Source organism: Varroa destructor, unplaced genomic scaffold (assembly GCF_002443255.2).
Source record: "Varroa destructor unplaced genomic scaffold, Vdes_3.0 BEIS01000003.1, whole genome shotgun sequence".
Lineage (NCBI taxonomy): Eukaryota > Metazoa > Arthropoda > Arachnida > Mesostigmata > Varroidae > Varroa > Varroa destructor.
Genome location: NW_019211456.1, coordinates 56,152,799 through 56,175,521, shown reverse-complemented (window position 1 = coordinate 56,175,521; position 22,723 = coordinate 56,152,799). Strand labels below are relative to the sequence as shown.

General features: G+C 39.1%; 2 protein-coding genes across 7 annotated transcripts; both read right to left on the bottom strand.

Moving 5' to 3' along the window:
* Positions 1 to 1,310: 1,310 nt before the first annotated feature.
* LOC111247367 (uncharacterized) lies at positions 1,311 to 4,953 on the bottom strand. Its single transcript, XM_086984531.1, has one exon. It carries the CDS (start codon positions 4,435 to 4,437, stop codon positions 2,593 to 2,595), a length of 1,845 nt encoding a protein of 614 aa, XP_086840657.1. The 5' UTR covers positions 4,438 to 4,953; the 3' UTR covers positions 1,311 to 2,592.
* An 8,180-nt stretch (positions 4,954 to 13,133) lies between these two features.
* Positions 13,134 to 22,663, bottom strand: Ppox (protoporphyrinogen oxidase). 6 transcript variants are annotated; one of them, XM_022798994.2, is made up of 10 exons: positions 22,532 to 22,663; positions 21,379 to 21,474; positions 18,013 to 18,166; positions 17,759 to 17,840; positions 17,317 to 17,559; positions 16,972 to 17,110; positions 15,875 to 16,126; positions 14,531 to 14,763; positions 13,825 to 13,974; positions 13,134 to 13,419 (listed from the first exon to the last, which is right to left on the bottom strand). In XM_022798994.2, the coding sequence occupies exons 2-10, from the start codon at positions 21,404 to 21,406 to the stop codon at positions 13,234 to 13,236; spliced, it is 1,467 nt and encodes a 488-aa protein (XP_022654729.1). In that variant the 5' UTR covers positions 21,407 to 21,474; positions 22,532 to 22,663; the 3' UTR covers positions 13,134 to 13,233. The 6 variants fall into 6 exon arrangements, with proteins under 6 accessions (XP_022654729.1, XP_086840465.1, XP_022654727.1 ...); XM_086984339.1 differs by having other exon boundaries at positions 18,013 to 18,194; positions 22,532 to 22,586; XM_022798992.2 differs by lacking the exon at positions 22,532 to 22,663 and adding an exon at positions 19,606 to 19,666 and having other exon boundaries at positions 18,013 to 18,194; positions 21,379 to 21,752.
* Between the last annotated feature and the right edge of the window lie 60 nt (positions 22,664 to 22,723).

Below are 22,723 nucleotides of genomic sequence, written 5' to 3'. Positions count from 1 at the left end.
ATAGGAAAGGCCTCATCAGGCACGTGCCTGCTCTGTGCACAAGACGACGCGTTTCATATCTTGACGCATTGAGAAACGCTGGAGCGCGTTAGAACAACTTTCTGTGATACCAAAGTAAAGATGGCCTTGGCAGGCGGGCTAGGGAGCTTTTCAGACACATATGCAAATTTCGAGTGTGTTGGCGCAGCGGAGACAAGCTTGCCAGAAAATTGCTTGCAGAAACAGAACGACTACAGAGACTCAGATTAGATAGTTTGCCAGAGAAAGAGAGAGAGAGAGAGAGAGAGAGAAAGAGAGGATGATGCTAACATTGCAAGGTTTCGGGAAAGATGCAGGGTCTTCAACAGGGATCCTGCTCATTTGGTAAAGTGGGAAACCCAGCCCGTTGATCTGGCCATTTCTTTCTACCCGTACGTAGTACTGTTAAGAAAAGATTTGAGTTGGCTCGGAGTGAAGTAAAAGAAAAGAATTGAGAATTAGCGGTGGATAGTACTCCCGGTACAACCAAGTTCAGCCGTCGGGGCTGGGCCCCGCACTTGGCCCACATAAAGTAGGGTTCGTCCTGAATGTACGTAACTAGTACTACTTAAACCCTCTTAATAATAAAAAGAGAAATATTGAAACCGAAATGTTCTAATACTTATTCTAATGTGGTCGAAATAATGTTCAGCTGTTCTCTGTATCAAGGTTTCATTGAAGTTTATATGAAGAATTTTTGCTGGGTCAAAAATAATTTTTCTAATTTGACATGCTCATTTTATTAACAAAATGGCTTTGACCGGCTTCTTTTACTTTAAAGTAATGTGGGTTAGCGCCTTTACGTTACACTGTTTAGAATATCCAGAGCTAGTTTACTTAAACCGCTTATTATGTATAACTGTGTGATAACTACTAAAACGGGACCAGAACTGCTTATCATAGTAGATGAGCAGATTATCAGAATTCTAGTCCTACAGTAGAGTTGGTTATTTTCTTGCAAAAAAAAAAACGTTTACAGTATGTAATGGTATGTCGAGCCTTTTTTTGTCGTAAGTTAAAGAGCGATCTGGTCGAAATTGTAGCATCAGCTGTGCTTGGAAGCCTTCAGGATATTTGAAAGACCGCTGATCTTGTTAAGATTCGTGCGGAATCTTGCGACACCTTTAGATGTGGCGACAGATTAAAAGACAATTATTAGTGCAGTATGAAGGGAAACCTTTCTTGGGTAGCCCGCCTTGAGTATGGAAAAAAAAAACTTACCTAATTTAAAGCGTGCAGATAAACGATGAATTTTTAATTTACTTAAAAGATCACTAAATGTTTTTCATAGGAAGTCTTTGATTATTTATTTACATATTTATCGATTTATTTGTGTGCCGGTTTAGTCGGACCGGGCATGAGTTTATTACCGGCACTGCTCCTTCTCTGATAATTGTGACAGATGGTTTTTATTTATACATGGTTGATTTGATGTGATTTGACCGTTTACTAACATCGGCCTTTGTTTTCATTGAGAGTTTTAACTACGGAGTTCTTAATTGTTTTCACTCTATACTACAAGACCGTTGGTTTTTCTATTGATTTTCTTTTCTCACAGTTAAGTGGACATGAACGTTCTTGGTTAATTACAATACTCCATATTATACCTACTGAACGTCCTTGAATTCAGGCGGCTACAATGAAGTTTTAGCCAACTTGTTATTTCTAGCGCACAAAATTAAATCTGATCCGGTATCAATTGATCAGGAGCGAAATCAATCCAAATATAGTTTGTTATCAAGCGGAAATTCGTTAACGTATCCTGCGGAGCTGCAGATAGATACACAATATATCGTTTCTTCGGAGTTGTTAATACACACCTAGCTTAGGGATTAGGGGTTATTATGATCTTTACAAACTGGTGGCTGCCTTCAAGTGACTAGATATTTTATGGGGATGACAGTGCCAGGCTAGAACTACACCATCGACCATTATGATCGTTCCTGACAGAAAGAAGATGATGTCAAAGTCGTTTTCATTCTATTCTGGTGCACTTTGATACGCTAGCAAAAACAACGCCGTAATAATCTACGCGATGTTAGTGATTGACTGAAAAAACGTTACTCATGTTTCTTTATCATTTGCGTTCGTGGAGTTACATTGACGTCGTCTTCTTCAAATGAGCTCTTTTCAACTGATGGTATCTAGTTTGGCATGCCATTCACCTCAACTTCAAGACTATTGCTTAAAACTTATTCATTATTTCTTCCACTAGGCACGTGGGCCTTTGCAAGGGCGTCATTAAAGACTAGAGTTGTGTTTAGCCAAGTCGCTAGCGTCAGGAATGGACTTGCCTTGTTTAAATAAATACTGCTGACTAAATATTGATTGCTTCATCCAGAGCAAAATTGACAGCACCGCGTACGTACATATATCGGTGGTGTCCTACATGTCTCATTGAAATTTTATCTAATGTGCTGCAAGCTTGAAAGAGGTCGCCATGAGAATCTCCCATCAAGAATTTTAACGCGGAAATTCGGCAGTGTAGTTGGTCACCATAAATCGATCCCTCTTTTTTTTTTGGTTATTGTCTGTATTTATATGCAACTATTTTAGATGATTTTTGTGCCGTGATCAATAACGGTCAAGGGCCGTATGGTACGTCCACGGGACGTGCTGTGGGCGAGGACCTGAAGCAACGGTATCACAAAAGTAGGCCGAAGTAGAAGTTAACCCAGTTTGGCCAAGGCCTTGGGTTGTATGCTGTACCATTGTATGAGCGGGTAATCCCGCTAGCCCAGGTAGGTTTGCCGGTGATCCGGAGAAAGGGGGGGCTAAACTTCCAGATGATGATGATACTTGATGATTGTAATAATGATCCTGTCCATTGTCTGTAGTCATTGTCCCGCTAACAGTATAATTGTTTCCCGGGTGAAGGTCGGGACTTGAACAGTCCTGCAATTGGGGGTGCCACCGTCCGTATGGATAATGATCCAGACCTGGTGCCTCAATTGTTTCCAGGTTGGAACTATGGTAACCAGACTTTTTAAGGCTGCTATAATGGTTATAAACACCGTGTGACGATGGCGAATGGTGGGAAGGGTAAGTTGCTAAGCTCCCCCCTACCACATCTACGTGATCGTTAGTAGGAGTCGCCGTGTAAAGCTCAACGCTTTGGGGTGGTGAGGGGTATTCTTGTTTGACAAGATTGGGTGATTTAGATGATAAGCTACTAGTTTGCGCCTGAATCTCTCCATTCACAACGACACCTGCAGCTGCCACGCTTTCCTGTTGACTTGGTGCACAAGCGATTGTACTTACTTGTGCGGCTGCTGCAAGCATCTGATTCGAATGGGGTAACGACGGGTACAAGGCTCCATTTACTTGGACATTATCCGTACTTTTATGGGCCACAATTTGTTTTAGTGGATTAAGTCCATCACCTCGAGAGGAAGTCGTATCGACTTCTGACACCAGAAAGTATTCGTTCTGTTGTTGCTGTTGCTGTTGGGCGTTGGATGACGGTACCGTCGCTGAGACCCCTGCCGCTATATTTCTTGACGAGCTACAGTTTTTAGATTTCTTCAACTTTTTACTTTTGCTAGGAGCCGACGACGTTCCTACAGATGATCCACCACCATTTGCTGCGTTAAGTTCTCCGTTTTCAAGAACGTTCGGCGCCATTTGCATTGTTGCAACAGTACCGGTTACCGCATTTGTACCTACACTAGGATCATTGGAGGATTCCTCGATATTCTTACGTTCGGTGTCACTTCGTTTAAAGCGACGACGTCTTCTCAAGAAACTGCCATTGTCAAACATGTTTAGTGAGTCCGGGTGTAGCGTCCAATAGCTACCCTTTCCCGGTTTCTTATCGTCGCGGGCAATTTTTACGAAACACTCATTTAGCGAAAGATTATGTCGAATAGAGTTCTGCCAGCCTTGCTTATTTTCCCTATAGAATGGAAAACGCTCCATAATGAATTGGTATATTCCGTTCAGTGTTACCTTTTTCTCTGCTGAATTCTGAATTGCCATTGCAATTAATGCGATATAACTGTACGGTGGTTTAACCATATCTTTGGACACACTGCCCATATGTGAGGTGTGTAACACTTGACTCTGGTAGGCGGGCGCTAGGTAGGGGGCACGTAAATCGGCAGGAAGATAAAGTTCGCCTGCAGATGACGCGTATGGAGAAAGTATCTGTCCTGACGAGCAGCCTACGTCTCCGTATGGCGACGGAACTCCCATAGTTCTGCTATATGATCCTATTCGTGAATTTTCAGGTCGTAATTCAGAACTGCACAAATTGGTCGATTTAGTTACCCCGATTCCTAGATTAGGCGTGCGCACAGCAGGCGAGACCGGCGAACGACTGTCCACAGAATTAATGACCAATGGTGTCGTTATCCCAACTGATGATGATGATGACCCACAATAATAATCACCACTCTGTTGCTCGGCGATCGAATGCATGGCACCCTCTGTAGGCCCAACTTCAAGTGCCTGACCGGCCGCCAAACAGTGCGATCACGGCTGAAGCCACTGCACGTTAAGCAGATACCAGGTAGCCTGGCCTCTAGTCTGATGGTTTCAATTAAATATTGGTCGATCGATGATTGCAACGATAACTACAGAAAAGCCATTTTCGTCATGTTTGCTTTTTAATTCCACAATGTGACCGTCGCGCTTTTTTAAAGCAGTTAATATTGTTGTTGATTAGCTCCACTTGTCATCGACTCGTTCGCACATTGTTCACGACAACAACAAATCGAATTTGCCGCGTCAATTTGCTTCCGCCGTAGTAAGTGACACAGTGAAATGGACGCGTCTCAGACATTAAGAAAATAAACACACGCACACAGCACCAGCACCATGTTTACTTTGCCGATCGGCGTCCAGAACCTGAGCGCTTGCCGAGTCGGCGATAACTCTCGCTGTAACGGTAAGCACCGCCTCTTGCGGCTATTGGCTCCGCCCAACCCTCGCCCACCGTTACTCTGGAGCCGCCCCGATAACCAACCGCGCGCTGCTGCTGTTGCTGCTGCTGTTGTTTCAGACGGATCTGGGCGTTCGGGGCCTGAGCGTACCGCAACTTCCTCTATTGGCTGCAAGCGTAAAAAGCGACGAACGCCGTCGAGCAAGCCGATGAGGGCGGTCAGGAAAAGGACGAGGACAACGACGGCGAAAAATGACGAGCACGGCTGGGTGCTCCGAGAACAGCAACCCTCACTGATGATCCTTGGAGTACAACGTGCGTCCTGTTTTGTCAGTGAGGTATAGCCTAGGGGAATGAAGTGACGCTCTGTATTGTGCCTAGTAATCTAATTATTGACGTTAAAGCAACGTGAACTTTCTCACCTCCCTTTGAAAATGAAGAAAATTAAGACTAACGTTTCCTTTATTGCATCAAAATTCTAATTATATAAAGGACGCGACTATATAATTATTACAAGCGAATTCTGATATCGTGAACTTTTGTGTAGAAACTCCTTTTGACCCACGTTTGGATCTGTTCTGCACCACTGCATTGTGGGTAGCCAGGTTTGCAAAGACTTCATTCGGCAGTCTTCAAACTGGCTAATTTAATAATTTCCACTTAGGACTTACCACAAGAAACTGAATAAAGCCAGCTGAGGGTCTTACCTATTACGAAATCAAGTCAAACTTTGGAAATTGTTCAGATGCAGAACAGCAGAGAGCACGCCTTTGAGCTTGGCAATGTGCAGTCTAATCGAATGTGTATATGGAAACAACTGTTCGTGCGTGTGTAATATGTAGGGAAAATACCCTACCTGAATAGTCTTAGCGCAAAATAGGACACTAGTAAAATCGGAAATAATTCAGTTACACAGCTGTGACAAACGAGTACATCGTACCCGGTCCCAGTAGCAAATAATAATGATGACCGTGACGGTGATGGGTCGGTTATAAGGAAGCAACTAAATAAATAAATAAGAAATAAAAGCCGCTAACAGGCCAAGATAACACGGTGGAGGCTTGTCAAACAACACTGCTTTACTTGACACCAGCCTATTTAGGTTTGCGCAATTGGTAAAGCACGGTTGATTGTGCGGCAATTTGTCTTTACAGACAACGCCTGTCATAAGATTTGAGCATTCTTCTCATTGCATTATATGTTTCACTAAGTATTCTTACAAAAATATGTGTATAACCTTAAATGGTTTCAGGTTAGTTATCTCCCTCAATCCTGTGGATTTAAGATAATTGTAATAGTGAACTTAGAAAAACCTTTTTTCAGCTGATTGCTAGTTGTTCGACCATTGGGCCGCATTGACCAATTTGTGACCATAAATTAAACTTTATATCGGTGGAACGGCGACGTGTCCAAGTTGAGGTGTTTGTTATTGTTTGTCCGCCACTGAATACCAAAGTAAATAATTCCATACAAAAATTTTATCCAATGTTAAGCATGCTAGGAGTCAGCTCCTCTAGACGATATGAACGATACATAGCGTGCACATGGACGACGTGGAATTTGCTTCTTCAAAACGGACCAGTCCATTATCATGTTGCCGCTTGTATTATTCGTTGTAGAAGTCTAGGAAGGTGCACCGGTCAGACAGTATGTGCACGTCAGGTCTTTGTCACAAACTTTCCCTATGTTAGCTTTTTGTCGCCCTGAAGTGCTCTTCATTCAACTCGTAAGCACTTAATACTGGCTGCAATGCTTGTGTGAGTTGAACTGATCTCCCTATGTATCACTAATGAAATTGTTAAGCGATGACGTGTGGTAACCGTTGAAGATTCTATACTTGCCACGTTAATTTAGGCATTATAAACATTAATGGTCGATGTTAGAATCCTCTAAATAGCGACTTTGGCTTAACAAGCGCGCCGAATTTCATTACCCGACTTTTACTTTCGTAGCTTATCATGTCTAGCTAACTACGATATGATGTTTTAACTTAAATTGCAGCCTAAAATTCATGTTTTGCAGAAAGAAAACACGAGAATATTCCAGATACCTTTTATCGTGAATCCCTTTTACCATGGCTACAAATTCACATAGCCGAACTTTTACTTGCACAAATGGGTAAATTTTTTTGCCCATGCACAGTCATTTATCAATTGCAAAAGTACTTTTTTTGGAATAGAGAAGTGTATATAATTCTGACAGATATAAAGATCGGTGTTCCGTAAAAAGAGAGTTTGCATAGTAAGTCGCGCGTTTCAATGTCTTGAATAAATCCATCTTCTAAAAACGGTCTACCTACCTACCTGCCTGCCTGCCGTATTTCGTACAGTTCAGCAACTAGCAACTGTTCTATCTTCTTGAAAAACCTCTTGTAAAAAAATAAAAGAAGAAATTCAACCACACGCTAAAATTTCTCTTTAGAGCCTGACTGAAACATTAGCCTTAAAGAACGAGACAACAGTTTTATGGAAACTGTGTGTCGGGCCAAAGTGAGATCACTGTTGGAAAAATGAAAATACAAAGCAGTCCTATATGAAGTTATTTACTGTTTTGTTCTCTATTGTTAATTGAACGACACAATATCTAGCTTATGGTTTGTTATTAATAAGTTATATACTATTGTGTGAAGCATGTGTAGTTAGAAATTCACGCCAGTTGAATCCTGATAAGCCACTGACCCGACATCAGACGATCTCAGTTTGTGAATCAAAGAGCAGCACCTCTTGTTACGCTCGATACTTTTTTTTATTAACTGCAGACTTATCAACAGATATACGTGATATCGATATATCTTTTGAACAGCAGCGGCGATTGTTAACTTCGATATTATCTATCACAACAGAACATAGCAATATGTTCGCATTGGTAAGGTTATACAATACAGTGCATTCATATGCGCTACTAATACATATAAGACCTATTACCCGAGGCGCAGTGAGAACCATCTTTATTATTCTTATTTGATAAACGCTTCACTTGCATGACAAAAATGCTCTAATAAATAGTCAGTGGAATATTTAAGAACAGCGTAACAAAAAACGGGACAATTTACCTATGAGGATTTGCAATACACATACGATATAGAGAGCGCGGATTTTGTGAGGGGCTCTTCGAATCCTAGTTGGCCAGAAACAACACCTCGTGGATACATACGGGTTTCAGTGACGATACAATGCAATCGCATTGGTGGTATGGGCAATATACACAGACGCTTTGAACGAATCGGCTATGTAAGTATTATAAATATTTGAGTGAAAATTGAAGAATAAGGATATTGTGGTAAAATCGATTACGACTGGCTGACCCTTTGAACATACAAAATTGTTCATATACCATTCGTAAACGTGGTATTCACATGGCTCACAAACAATTGATGTCTACTCCGCGCTTGAATAAAGCTCTATAGGCTTTTCAAGTTCAGACACTCATTTACAAGTAGTGTGTTAAACATATGTTGGCTACCAGGCAGCGAATTAACGCTTCAGTGTTTCAAAAGTCGCGCCTAGTGACATTTTATGAATGCTCTGTTAAGACCGTGCCTGTTCTGACCAGCAAGGGTCCTCTTTATCACAGGCTGTTAATCTATATATTTAAAATGGGGACTCGATATCGTTTTGCATGTCTACAGGAACTTCGTTTGGCATACGGACATACTTGAGTTTGTAATGTGCAAATGAGACAGTGGCGACATTGCTAATGCCGACGAATCACCAGCGGTCAGGCAAACAGGACTATGACAGCAGGACAACTAATTCGTAAGGTCGCATATGTCTACGATTGGAAAGGCAGACGTTTGTTGATATTATGTAAGAGACATCTGAAAGCCACAAACAAGGCTAAGCCAAGCTTCTCTTTTCTGCTCATGCTTGATTCAAGCGGATTTTCAACTAGCAGAGGAGTCGGAGCGCCGCGTGATCTGTCCGCCCTGTTTTGAATGAACCGATCATCTACGTGACTAGCTTTATTCCCCCAGTTTTGTTCAGAACTGGGGGCACTCTGGCCTTTCTGGGTGAAATGACTTAATGACACGGCCTACTTTCGTCGTACGAATAACTCAAAAACATTAATAGTTTATATCTAGGAATAATTAACTTAAACTATCTTATGAATCACCATTAACCCCACGAGCTTGAACGCTTTGAGGGCATTTGTCGCACTGGGTGACTTGAACGAGCAGAGAATAATCTCTAATAAATTTATCTCAGGATTAAGATGTGTGCATGTAACCGGAGCTGCAGTGATATCCTTTATAAATAATCACTTGCCTGTTTTCTAATACTACCTAAAACTAATAGCACCTCAATTTCTGTAACAGAACGAAGGGTTCGCAATAGGATACAGCTGGGGACAGCGCATAATCTTGAGCCATATTAAAGTCCGCCCGGTCATCGTCGTCAGGTTCTTATTTGAGAAGTACGCGCCCATTATCGTAAGCCGACAAATTGTTCGTGCTTGCTGTGGCTGCTTCTAGATGCACATATATCCGATTTTCGTTTCGACCAGTCGCACTGATACTACGTACCACATAGAGGGTTGATTATGAGCAGCGCAATAGCTTGTGTCGGCGGCCTCGCGAAGACGCCGTGGAAATGACAGAAGTTTATTCAGTGTGAGAAATCCAATGTCACTTTTACAATTTAGATTATTATGCTATTTGACGTGACAATCATGGAAAGATGCATTCGCATCTTGCAAGCAGAACGGAAATCTCATCGGCCTTTTACTACATCGGATTGCTATTCAGTGAGTCGAACATATAGATATAAATAGACGAACAGTCATGACTGGCCATAACGCTCGGTCCACCAGTATCGTTCCTTTCGGTAACCTTTTTCTATTGGTTTAGGAAATGAGAAAGCAGGCATTCAAGCCGAGTGCCCTTTCAGGATTAGATTAAACCAGTGGAGCGGTTTTATAGGCTATATATAAAATATAACATCAAAGCATGGATGAGGCGGCATTTACTAAAAGAGTCTAAGGTCTCGTATGTGTGTGAGAGATGCCACAGGCCTAAGCGGTTGGTCAGAAACTCTCCCAGAATTGGCCCGAACAAATTAACGCGCCTTGTTGTTGCAAGGTCAAACGTTGAAGTTTGAAAGGCAAAGACATGCTGTTCATCATGTGCCTTATCTATAATAGTAGGCCAAACAGAGTCGTCTACAGTATCCCATAGTTAAGAATTTGCTTTACCGTCTACGCCAAATGCACAGCTAAAGAGATTAAATTAAAGATAATAACATGGAGGAATAAAACCACGCCCTTTATTTTAGCTCAAAAGGAATTCATTCATTCGAGTCAACTTTATTAGCTCTGTGAGAAACGCCATTGAGTTTGACTTACTAACAAAACGAAAGGGCCGGGTCCTTTTATTACTAGCTCAGGCAGTGCTAGTTGCTCAAATAATCTGCGGAGCTCTACCTAGCTGGTGTGAACGAACTTTTCCAAACTGGCCTTTTCAACTAATGTAGACATTGAGCACCCACATCTCTGGCAGTGTACTGAAACGCACAATATGATCTACTTTTCGCTTTTATCTTTTCTGTGCTATTCGATGTGGAAAACGTTAGCTACGCAGCAGCGGGAAAACGGCCTAAGTAAAACGAGAAAGACTAGTAAGAAATATAAAATGTCAAATTTATTGCTTAAGCTAAGGCCCCTACCACGGGCTTCGGGTGCCACCACTAGAGTAATAACGAAAGCCGATTACTCTTCTCGAACGAATGTGATAGTGATATGAAAAAAAAACGCACGGGTGGACACGCATCTGAACATCTTGACACAACATTCAGTTTCAAATCTTGGAGCGAAGTACCCACCCGTACCAATTTTTCCGTCTCAGTGGTACAAAGTACAACGAAGCTATCGTAATTCAGGAACTATAGTCATTCAAGATTATCGTTTGTATATTGACTTATGCATACAGCCCATCCTTGTTTTCGCCTTTTCAGTCCCGGCCGTTAGAAATGCGCTCGGCCCTATTACCGGATAAATGCAGATGTTTACATTGCAAGCAGTATATACGTTTGAAAGAACTATGAGTAGAAGTAAATGTAACAACCCACATTAAAATCTATACATACATAAGAGCACACATACAGATAACATATGACTTTAGTTTCTTGTAAACCAAACGCTTACCTTATATATGTTAAATTCAATTTAACTTTGCTGGCGTAAAGCCTGTTATTTGAACAGCTTGCGCATATGATAAACTCTAAAGAACATTTGATTTAATCTTTTGTCGGAAATTATGGTAGCTAGTAATGTTGTTATTGTGCCGCCTATGACTTAAGCGGCTCTGCATTTTATTTTCATATTTTTTTTATTTTAATGTATTTTTTTATGTTAATATTACCATTAGTTATTATTTTAATTTTATTTTAATATTACAGTTTCCATACCTGCAAGTGAAATCAAAATACCCTTCAGCATTGGTTGAACAAATGCTGTACGCTACTTCAGTCAGAATAAAAGAGAAGTAAACTTTCATATTTGTAAACAAACAAAGGCACGTTTGAGATGTTTTTCGGATTTTTTTTTTAATTGTCCAGTCTTTTTAAAGATTTTGAGAAAAAAATGAAAATTTCGCAAATCACGACAAATTAAGTTGAGCGTTGAAAGGGCTATCGCATGCAGCCACATTAAAAGTAGTATGATGAATACGCTTTAAGGAAATTAGGTTCAAATACAGGCGCTAATATAACAATAGCTTGTTAATTGAACATTTTGACCCCGTGAGAGCGTTTTAAAATTAAGACATTCGTGAAAAAAATAGGTTTAAGATCACTTTTATTAAAGAGAAAATATTGCCGACATCTTGAAAGCAGTAGCACTTGAGTAGAAGAAAGAACTTAACTGCACCAGTAAACAGGTCTAGAAAGTCACAAAAGACTGTGTTGCTTGACTTTCACCATAAACTTCGCTATTCATATACAAATGCTAGTATATGAAAGGTAGACTCAATAATCAGCCTGTAGATCAATAAAAGAAAAAATTGGGCTTTGCAATAAGTGAGATAATCTTCTTCTTAATAACTTCTTCTTTTTAATAATTTCTTCAATTCTTACTCGGTTATTTTTAAAAAGATTCTGCTAATTCATTTATTGTCTTCGCGTTGGATGAAACCCACCTACGAACAAATAACAGCATCAGCAGTTGTTGAGACTGTTAAAATTAAAATTTCATGTAAAATTTTTTATTAATATGTTATATGTTATCTGGCTGCTGATGTCGTTTACCACATTGCGAAATTAAAGGTATGTTGTATGAACATATAAAAAAAATCACGAGGTTATAATAGTCTTGGTTCAACATGTTGCAACTGAAGTGAGCTAATCTATTTTGCAACAGTCGGCTATTTCGGTAATGTCCAGCGGGTCCAAAACAGACCTTACAGAAGGGCATGATATGTCAAGGACTCGCAAAAGCATGCCTATGACTTCATAATGCCTTAATCAATTGTAAATTTTCTACTCACCAGACACCGTTTCAATTAGCTAGGAAGCTTAGGACAGCCTAAGCTTTCATCTTATAATTCGAAATAATCCGCTAACAAGAATACAGTGGTAACTCCTGTAGTGATGTGAAAAGTGATGCTACTCACAAGGCTTTTGTGGCACTTTGATTCTACTGTTTGTTAACTGAGAACAGCAGAAAGCATCTTGAATGATGAATAATCAACGTCAGGGAATTCACCAAAGGACATTCGCACAGATCCACTCTGTTTCGTTATTATGTAAGTTACAAGCTGGAAGGGCTATACCGCAGGCACCTTTACCTCGTCATTAGAATTGTTGCGTACTGGAAGTTTCTAAGTTACAAATCGGTAGCGTGATAACCTTGGTACAAGTCCGAAAATATAACAATAGTGCATTACTTCTCAAAATGAACATCATCGATTATGATAACCAAGCAAACAAAGTCCCTCAAATTTGCATGTGCTCCCCAAGGTGAGACGCGTATGCACCACGGTTCAACGTGTTCGGCCATATCATGTGCCATCATTTTGTATTTTTGCCTAAAAATTGTTTGATTTTTACATCGAGCAACACACCAGGCGTTGCATCGCACGACGAATCTCCCAACCTAAAAAGTGTTACGGGTAGATCAACCTCAGGTCTGAACACGTCTAAATGACGCTCCAGCTACGCTATTACGAGCTGATTACTGATTACAATTGAGACCTAACCTTCATGGAAATACTTTGTTATTAATTACAGAAAGAAGCCATCCAGCATTTATAATCCGTTCATTTTATTTTGCGAGTAAAAAATAAAAATGTACCTGTTTATAGAGTAGCTTCTGGTAAAAATTATGGCCAACTCAATTTTTTTTTAAATGATTCCTTGCGATTTGGCGTATTTCTCAACAGTTAGTTTGGCGTTGTAGATGCAGTCATTAACAGACAAGCCTTCGTAAGATGAACCTAAAAGGCTCATTTGAAAATTATTTTCTGCGATTAGGTTTTTCAGTTTCATAACAGTGGCGTAGTGGCCGACCTGGTATTGAGGAATACAGTTCTGTAATATCAAGCCGACAGAATAACACGTCAACATTACCTGCTGTTCCTGCTGATCTCTTAATTATTTATACACTTAGCCAAATAAATATTGATAAATTTTATGTCCAGTGAAATATATAGTCGGCTGAGGTAGGATACCTTTCTTCCATAATAAGATAATTGACATATAATCTAGCAAAAACATCAAGTAAACCTGAACACATGAACGATTCGTACACATTATTGTCTATTCTTTTTCTGCACTACAAAGTGACGGTGCTTCAGTTTGAAACTTATCAAGCATTCTAATATCTACGATCGAAAGAATTCCTTGTTTACGAGTGAAACGAATTACTAGTATTGCAATTGGGTGAAGGCGAATAAAAGAAATAAATTATCATTATTATTACTCTAACACACGTACCGGTAATATATTGGTGAGGTGCCTGATAGGTTTCTGGGTTAGGCCAAGGTGCTCACGACACGCATCGGTAGCTGTCTCCGTGAACGTTGTCGCTTGTACCGATTTGACGTCTCCAAAATTTGTCGCAAACCACCGACCCCCCATGAGGCACTAAAAAAATGAACTACTAATCTTAATGATAGTTTCAATTAACTTCGTGCTACTAATCTATAGTCCCTATTAATTCTTAACTGCCTCGAGGACCCTACCTTATTTAATTTTCTTACCTAAATATGACACAGAAATTAATGCAACAGCAGCCAAACGAAAAGACATCTCTGTGCAGCATACACTATATAAATGTGTCTGCAGGAAAACGATTTTAAAATAAAAATCCATTGCGTTGATTACTAAGCTCGCATGCTATTCAGATACTACTGAATGTATATTGTATTGTGTATTGAAAGAAAAAAGAAAAGAGGAAGACGGACCTACTTGACTCTGCAGATAAATGTGAAATAGCGAAAAGAACAAGATCACAGATGCAAATATTGAATCAGTGATCAAAACTATATTACATAGATAACGTAACCATTCAAACTTTTCTTTTGATTGATTTTGTCATCCACATCTCTCACTGTATCAGAAGCGTCGATACAAGCCGATCTTAGAGCCGCTAAACTACTTCGCGTTTGTTTATATTGCAATATTTCAGAAGCATAGTTACCGTGACCCGAGTTTTTTTGTAGTATTGGCCGTCATGCCGAGGGAAACACGCCGTATCAAAAATCATTCCCAAGACCCGAGACCCTTCTGACGAAGGCACGAGATAACCGAACGCCTGGTGAGGTAGCAATGATCCCTTGAATTCTAATGTACAGGATACCAAATGTACAAGGGGGATTTCTAGAAGAGCGGAAGACATTCGGGGCTCAACACGCGACATCAAACGTGACAGGGCTATTTGTATGAACGAAATCAAATTTTAAGAATAAACCACGTTAATATTTAGTCAATTCTCGGAAGTATCACTAATCTAGCATGGTCCTTTTTACACTAGAGAGGCAAGATCAGGCAGATAGCCGAAGAGATGACCTATAAATTGGTAATCAGTAATTGAACACTGCAAAACTCGAAAGTTTAGCCAGGTTTCGAAAGGTTTCACTTGCGACAAAATCAGAAAATCTCTTTATTGAGGCATGTTTGAGCCTTAGCTGTTTAGTTGCTTCTTCGCCTAGAAGATGCGCTTACGGGTCTGCTTATTACTGATATATAATAGCCTTTTCACAACTTATAGTCAGATGATTGCCTGCTCATATCATTTTAACAGTTCTGTTGCGCTACTAAAGTTGAACTTTTCTCCATATAAGCCAATTTCCTGATTGGTCTTTAGAAACTGTTTTAGGCATGATACAGTACTATGACCTTTTCCTTTACGCCTGCCTTTATAGTATATTTTTGGTACCAGTTTGGTATGATTAGCATCGACCGGGCACCTCTAGAATGTCCAAAAGCATATAAAATAACACCTGGTATATTTTTATGAGAACGCATTATTTTTTTGGATATTTGGAAATAGTAAGCATTCAGATATTTGGAAATAGTAAGCATTCAAAGAAAGCTGACCTGAAGACAATAAGGAAATTTTAATTGCTTAGAAAGCCCAAAAAGGAGCCTTTTAGCAGGCTAATTATTGCACTAGGCTTCTGAATGTAGCAGTTTCCTGCAGAAAATTTTCGTTTTTGTGTTTGTGTGCACATTACAATACAAACAATCTATTTGAAAACAAGTTCCGTTATGATGAAGATCATTAAGGCGGAATTAGGAGAAATAGGACTTAAAAGGACATGAAAAGCCACGCATTTGCTATTCTGCTGCGTTAAATGAATATGAATATACAAGAGAGTAAGATCTCTTCTCCTATGCTAGTTTTTACCTGAAGAGTATTATTCGCGTCAAATTTTCCAGTTATTGAGGTGGAATTCGAACGTTGCCATCAGAAACGCTTCACCCCTCTAATAAACACTTAATTTTTGAAAGTTGATTTCCGAACCATTTTAGATCCACCTACCTTTGGCCGGAATGCATGAAAATAAATGGTGTGCTTGCGTTCGTCCCTCCGCATACTCAACAGTGAATCTTCCGTCCTCTTCGGACAAATGAACATTGTCTTCATTCTCGTAGATTGTCACCCTCCGGTCTTCTGCCACAACTTCCACAAGTCGATCGACAAGCGTCTGTAGCCCCTGTCTAAAGGAAAACGCACCCCAATGCTCCTTGTGTGCCTTCTGAGCGAGCCCACTCACAGCGCCCATATTTGAATCTAGAATACACGTTCATCGAGTAATCCATTTTTACCCTAGTTACCGACACAGCTGATCATTTAACCGTGATCAGTCTACAATTAAATGCTACACGCCCAATGATTCGAACCCCGGATTTCTGTCTTGCAATGTAGAATGTCTGTAATGTAGATTGATGTAGATTTTGGATTTAAAGATGACTCTGTTGATTTACATAGTGCACATATTAAATCTGTATACCTGATGTGGCGGAAATAGGGTACTGAAAAAAGGCTGTTGCATAAGATCGTTGTAAGCTTTTTATCATGTCATCTTTATAAATTTAAAATTTACCGCATCTATAACTATGCGCAAACATAATTAAACTGGATTAAAAAGCGCTCGTTGACATCTAAGGGCACGCCACGGGTGCCTTACTTGCGCTCATAGACACTTTGACGGTGTACGATCATATGAGAACAAAAACACGCAGTGCTTTGTAGCAGGATCTTAATGGCACACTACGGCAGACCTCAATATTTCTATACCGCAGCAGCTTATGGTAGGAGCTTTAGAACACAAGCAGTCTAGAGAGCTAGCAAGAATAAGGATTACAATATGAATCGTCTTTTGCAATTCTGTAATTTCATGTATAAATGATAGACAAGTTTTTTTATTATCTTCCCTTGTTATCTATAACCGGCTCACTCGGTGTCTCGAATATTAGTTAGTAAATATGTTAAGACTGCACCACTAGTCCGTAATCCAATGCTTGAAGTCGCAGGAACATTACATAGCTTTTTAAACAAAATAGAAAAATAATTTTTGTAAATACGATTACATAGTTCCCAAAGAATGCTGGAAACCTGAAGTACAAGTAACTTACTTTTTAACATCCCTTTAATCACAGAACCGTGTTTTTTTTCGGCGTTGTACATTGCAGGCAGCAAAGAACGCACACTAATTTCCTTAGCATCACCGGCACAGATACCTCGACACATTGGATCAATAATGTATTTTGCCATCTGCAATAAACGATATATTTAATGATTGCATTTGACAATAACTCTTAGTAGAAAAGGCTACTCAATAATTATCACCCGATGGCCGTATTGACGTATTAATAATAAAAAACCCATAAAAAGCTGAAATCACACTATCTTCAAGGCTAATTGATAGGGAACAAAGTTATAAGTGATTACGTATGGCTCTCTCGTCTACTTAAACATACCTCATCGTTAAATCTCCGCTGAACAAAGCTGTAGAGACTTTCGTCTTCAATATCTGATTTGGGCTTTACTAGCTCTTTTAGTATAGGAAATACAAGGGGCTTCGAGAAGGGTTTGCGAATTCGAAATATGTCTCCGAGACCTTTAGGTAACCAGAGAAGTTTGCCTTCATGGTAGATCATTCGGCCTCGGAGGGCTGTTGGAGACACCGGAAGGATTTCGTCACCGAGTTTAAGTTCCTCAATCTGCAATGCATCCATGCACACAGCAACGATAGTAGCTGTTCCAACATTTCTACCCATACATTAAAAAGACCTGACGTGAGTTCTTAAATAGAGTTCACTCCTACGCTTCATGCACATCGACACAGAGGTTTCAACTTTCGACACAAGGTAACGAAATGTGTGATCCTGTTAAGCGCGAATTGGCGGAACTGGTACTTACCAAATTGAGTGTATTCGCACCTTGAACTCCATCCACACGAATACTGTGAGGCCCGTGCTCGTCGACAGTGCCACATGGGTACCTGAATCACAAACATGATGTAAAGTCAAGATCTCAATGGTTATTCATATAAAAATGTTGCCATATGCTAGATTATATACGCACAAAGATCTATCAGATTCCTTGATCCGACATTGGAACAATATGTTTTCACACAAATCATTATTTCTGCCGGAGATTACACAAATAGGTACCGTGTACTTTGTATCCAACCGCCAAGACGTGCTTTTTTGTCTACAAGGATGATCCTTTGAATATCAGGAATTCGTGTGAGGTAGTATGTAGCTGCTAAGCCGGAGATGCCACCTCCGAGTACTACAGCAGACTGCATTATCTCGCCTGAATCCCCTATGCCGATTAGGTCTGTGTTAGAAAACTGCAACTCGCATGAAACATGTGTCAATTAACATTTGCACAAATGAGGCGGCACTACAAAAAATAAAGTGTCCCGTCAACAGGGATACTAATTACGACAGGAAAATCCGTAGCAAAATCACTAGAAGACGACTAAGCGGGAGTAAAAGATGTCATTTACATAAATTGTGCCGTATACTCCATATGACGAACGAATTAATCAAACTCAGATCGGCCTATTAAGTACTCATTAAGCTTAGCTATAAGCTATAATTCATCTTATCATTTCATAATATAAAAATCATTGGTTCAAAATCATCTCTTCGTATTCATATCTATATCGCTTCATTATTATGGCTACTTCCCGAAATACCACAGATAAAAATAATAAGACCTTCTATTATTTCTAAATATTGTATATAAATAAAGTGTATCCGGATTATCTTCAAGTTCATCAAGTTTTATCCAGTGTCTATGAAAAAAATAATATTACATTATTAGAATTTTATGCTTTCAGCAAGCAGCTACTTAAAATATTCATTCCCAAATCCTCGTACCCAACACTTTTTCAATTCTAATCTTATTATTTACTACTTAACAACTTTTTTTACATAAATAGTCTCGACCTTTGAATTCAGAACTTGCAACCTCACTCCAGAACTTGCAAACGTCAGTCGATCCAATAATACCTCAAGGTCGTAAATACTTTGAAATTCGAAGTTAAAAGCATTAATATTTGATATTCAAAACTGTCTAGAGGTTCTCTCTGGACTAGGCAAGCTCGTTCGAGAGATTTGAACTAAAATGATAATATTTAATAGTTTTCGCGAGTAAAGCCGGCGTTGTTAGACGAGCTAACATTGCCGTCTCACTTCAAGTCAATTGTATCAAGAAAATGTCTTGGTTCGCCAATTCCGTTTCGAGGGCTCATGTATCGCAATTAGTAAAACTCATCAGCCTTTTTGCCTCAGAACAATCTAAGACTGCAATTGGTGAAGTAAAGACCAATGCCTACTTCTTTGCTTTTTTTCACTTGCGCTGTTTGCAAAAAAAGGTACACCCGTGCAAAAAATGTTCAGAGGAACGAGCTTTGTGTTTATCGAATAGCCATTTCACGTTAATGGGCGCACGTTAACTGAGCAGTAAAGCGCGGTCCCATTTCCTTGCCATTCGCCCGGCACTAAATCCGCGTTTCTCAATTCTTCAAAGGGATACTGTTTTCATGGCGTCAACATCAGCATTAACAGGCAAATTTACTACAAGGCTTATCGGCGTCCACAGAAACGTTACAAGGAGGATGAAGATTTACAGACACGCAGTTACAGAACGTTGTATCATTTTAATGCAACAGGGCACTGGAGATGTTCTTGCCCCGTAACGGTATTGTTGCACTGCGATTAGTGAAAGCTCTCGGAACTTAAAAAGGTGCGTACAACCCATTTCATTCCGTAGATGGCCTCGTTTCACACCAAAAGTGACCGCATCTCCCGGTCTCTGAAATGCATGTTGTACTTCAAGATATTAGATTTCTGTTTTAATATTTCACTTAAGTAAATTTATCGTAGAATTCTGCTATGATTTCAATCGGTAGCACTTTCCGCAGCAATGTTATACAACGTAACTTCTATAAATTCCGTTTATCTCAAGCTCTCGTATTTGACAAAATTGAATGTTTCTATCACAGAAGATTAGCTATTACTAAAGATCTACACAATAGTGGTATAGTTGTTACCCAAAATTCTCAAAATGTTTTAAATTAATTTGCTATTCTCCATAATTTCTAAAATGAATGCTAAGGATTTTTAAAGATTCAAAATGTATTGTGAATTTTCAGTGGGGTTAGCTGTTTTCATTGTAGCATGCTTATTTAGCACGCAGTTAATGGCCAACCAGTAGAGACAATAATATTGAAATATTTACCTCTCTACTTTGAATACTATGTTTTGCTATGAATATTTGTCGAAGTATAGAAGGTGCAACTCCATTGCAACTCTAGCGAAAGCTTCATAAGTAATATAATTAAAAAATGGAAAAGTCAACTCTACATGAGTAAGAGGTGAAAGCTGGCGCCAATTGCCAACTTCACAGAATGAAATGGGTTTACCACATTTTTTTCCCAAAATTGAGTAATTGGTCAGAGCCAACTTTTACGGAAAAGTCGGAAGTTAGAATTAAAATAACCAAAACCATGACACTTATCATAGATCTAAGTCGTTTCCACCGTACCCAGAATTGTTCCAGAAAAAAATGTTTGAAAACATAGCCAACGTAACATAAAAACGATTTGTTCTTTTTTTTTTTCAATTTGGTCAATACCATGTTAGATGATCTTCGTAAAGTTCACGAAAATTATAAATATAATACACGAAAATTATAACCTTTGAACAATCTCAGGGTCTATGTAGTGAATTGTAACTACAATCACGTATCTAGCATATTGGCTAAAAAAATTGATCAACTGTCTTTTCATCGCGGATCACCAATAATCGTAACAATATAGTAGGTTTTCCGCAAAATAGGCTTCGGTTTTTTTGTTAGTCCAGATTCGGACGCATTCGTCAAACACAAACAACGGCCTACACATTACATATATGGTTTCGTTAGGCAAAAGCATGGTTTATTTATGGTGGACTGCTAAACATTAACTTCCAATAAAAAAGGGAATGCATAAAATACATTAATCGATTTACCATAAATTTGTCATTTTAACTCGAACTTCAAGCAATACATGCCTAAATAAATTTGAAAAATTTTAAGTCGTCAGTATTTGTACGAATACAATATTAAGTATTAATACTTTTGAAATCGTTCCATGGGCTTTAGCGACCAGTCTTAAAATATAAACAGAAATTAGATCTATAATCTAATTTAACCTTACTTTTTCTCGAAAACTCAGTGTGGTATATTATTGATATTCAATATGTTAACGTCGCTACGTTATGCGGTGCTTTTTCGCTATTTGCCTGAATTCGAAAAATACGGATCTTTGGTACAGGAGTAATTTCCGAGTCTGAGTTCGCCAGTATAACAAAAATTCTGCCTTTTCACACGCAGCTGATCCTACAACGAATCGTTCTGTTGTAACTTACTACAAATTCTTATATATATATATATATATATATATTATATATATATATAAAGAAGCTTCTCATAAATTGACATATATATGTTTGTTGTCAGTATCCTTGTTATTCAGTAGCACTTACCACTTCTAACTAGGGCCGAAGAGTTCATCCTATTACACAACGAGCGGATCCATCGTGTGGTGATCCAGTACTGCCAAGTTAACGGGTACCTACTCACTTGCTCAGCCACATTTCTGATTCAATCACTACGTTATTCTATTTTACCTTATTATATGACCAGCGTTTTTTAATAGAATTTTTTGCTACTGACTGGAATGAAACGTCGTCTTTCCCGAGGATTTGAAAATATCAACTGCAATAGCTAGTTAGGCTGCCCTGCCTGAACAAGACGAAATTCCGCGCCAGTTTTGATTAGAAGAGCCGGTCGGAAGGTGGTTCGAGCATCTTTTAGGCGGAAACCGATAGAAGCCTATCTTCTACTCAAGCGAACAGGCCTAATTAGAAAAATAACTACTTATTACATTTTACTTTCAAATACTTTTAGTTTAATCTTCAAACACCGAATATTTGTTTCTCTACATTCATTACCCTTAGATTTGATGACATGTCTTGGACACAGTATTGTCATTGTTCATTGTAAAAAAAATTAGCAATGACCCCTTGGAAGTAAAAAAGCATCGGCAGGTTACGTATGTTGGTTTTATACATTCTAAGGCTAACAGACAGCAGCAGCAGTAGCATTTTTATGGTTCTTACTTTATTTCATAAAAACGAGTAGTCAGCCACTACGTATAACTTGTTTATGCGGAAGTTATTGTTTATAACTATGGATAGAAATATTTGTCGCCGGTTCTGTTACGCTGTATTGAGTGACTTTAAAGATCTATCATAGATAAATTCAATTTTCTTTAATAAATATAGCATTACATGGTTTGCAATCGTGTTAGAAGTGAAGAAATCAATATGTTTCACTATTGTTAGAGATTAATTGAAAGTAAATGACTCTTGTAAGGTATATACACTAAGTCACTGTTCTGTCCAGATTATTTGGGTACCTTAACGGGACAGTACTCAGACAACAAAATGGGCGTTTGTGGAGGCGAAATCCGCCAATAAAGTAACACTTTTTTGATTGGAAACTTTGCCTACAGAGTTGATATGCTCTTTGTCTGTCATTTTATTCTTGACCTGAAAGCACATCACCGATAGATTAATCGGAATACTTTTTCGGAACACACACAGCTGGCGTATTATCTATGTGTGTGACCTGTACCTGATAACCTTTAATGCCTCACTCAGATATAGAGAAATCGATTAAGGGAATCGCAAGTCATCAGCTCTGCAGCTTCTGTATCAGTATTTCACTTGTTCGATCGATGCGACTGAACTCAAGGAGAGTATTTTTACACAAACAAACAAGCATATTTTATAGCATGCCAAGCTAACTTTAATAAATAATAATAAA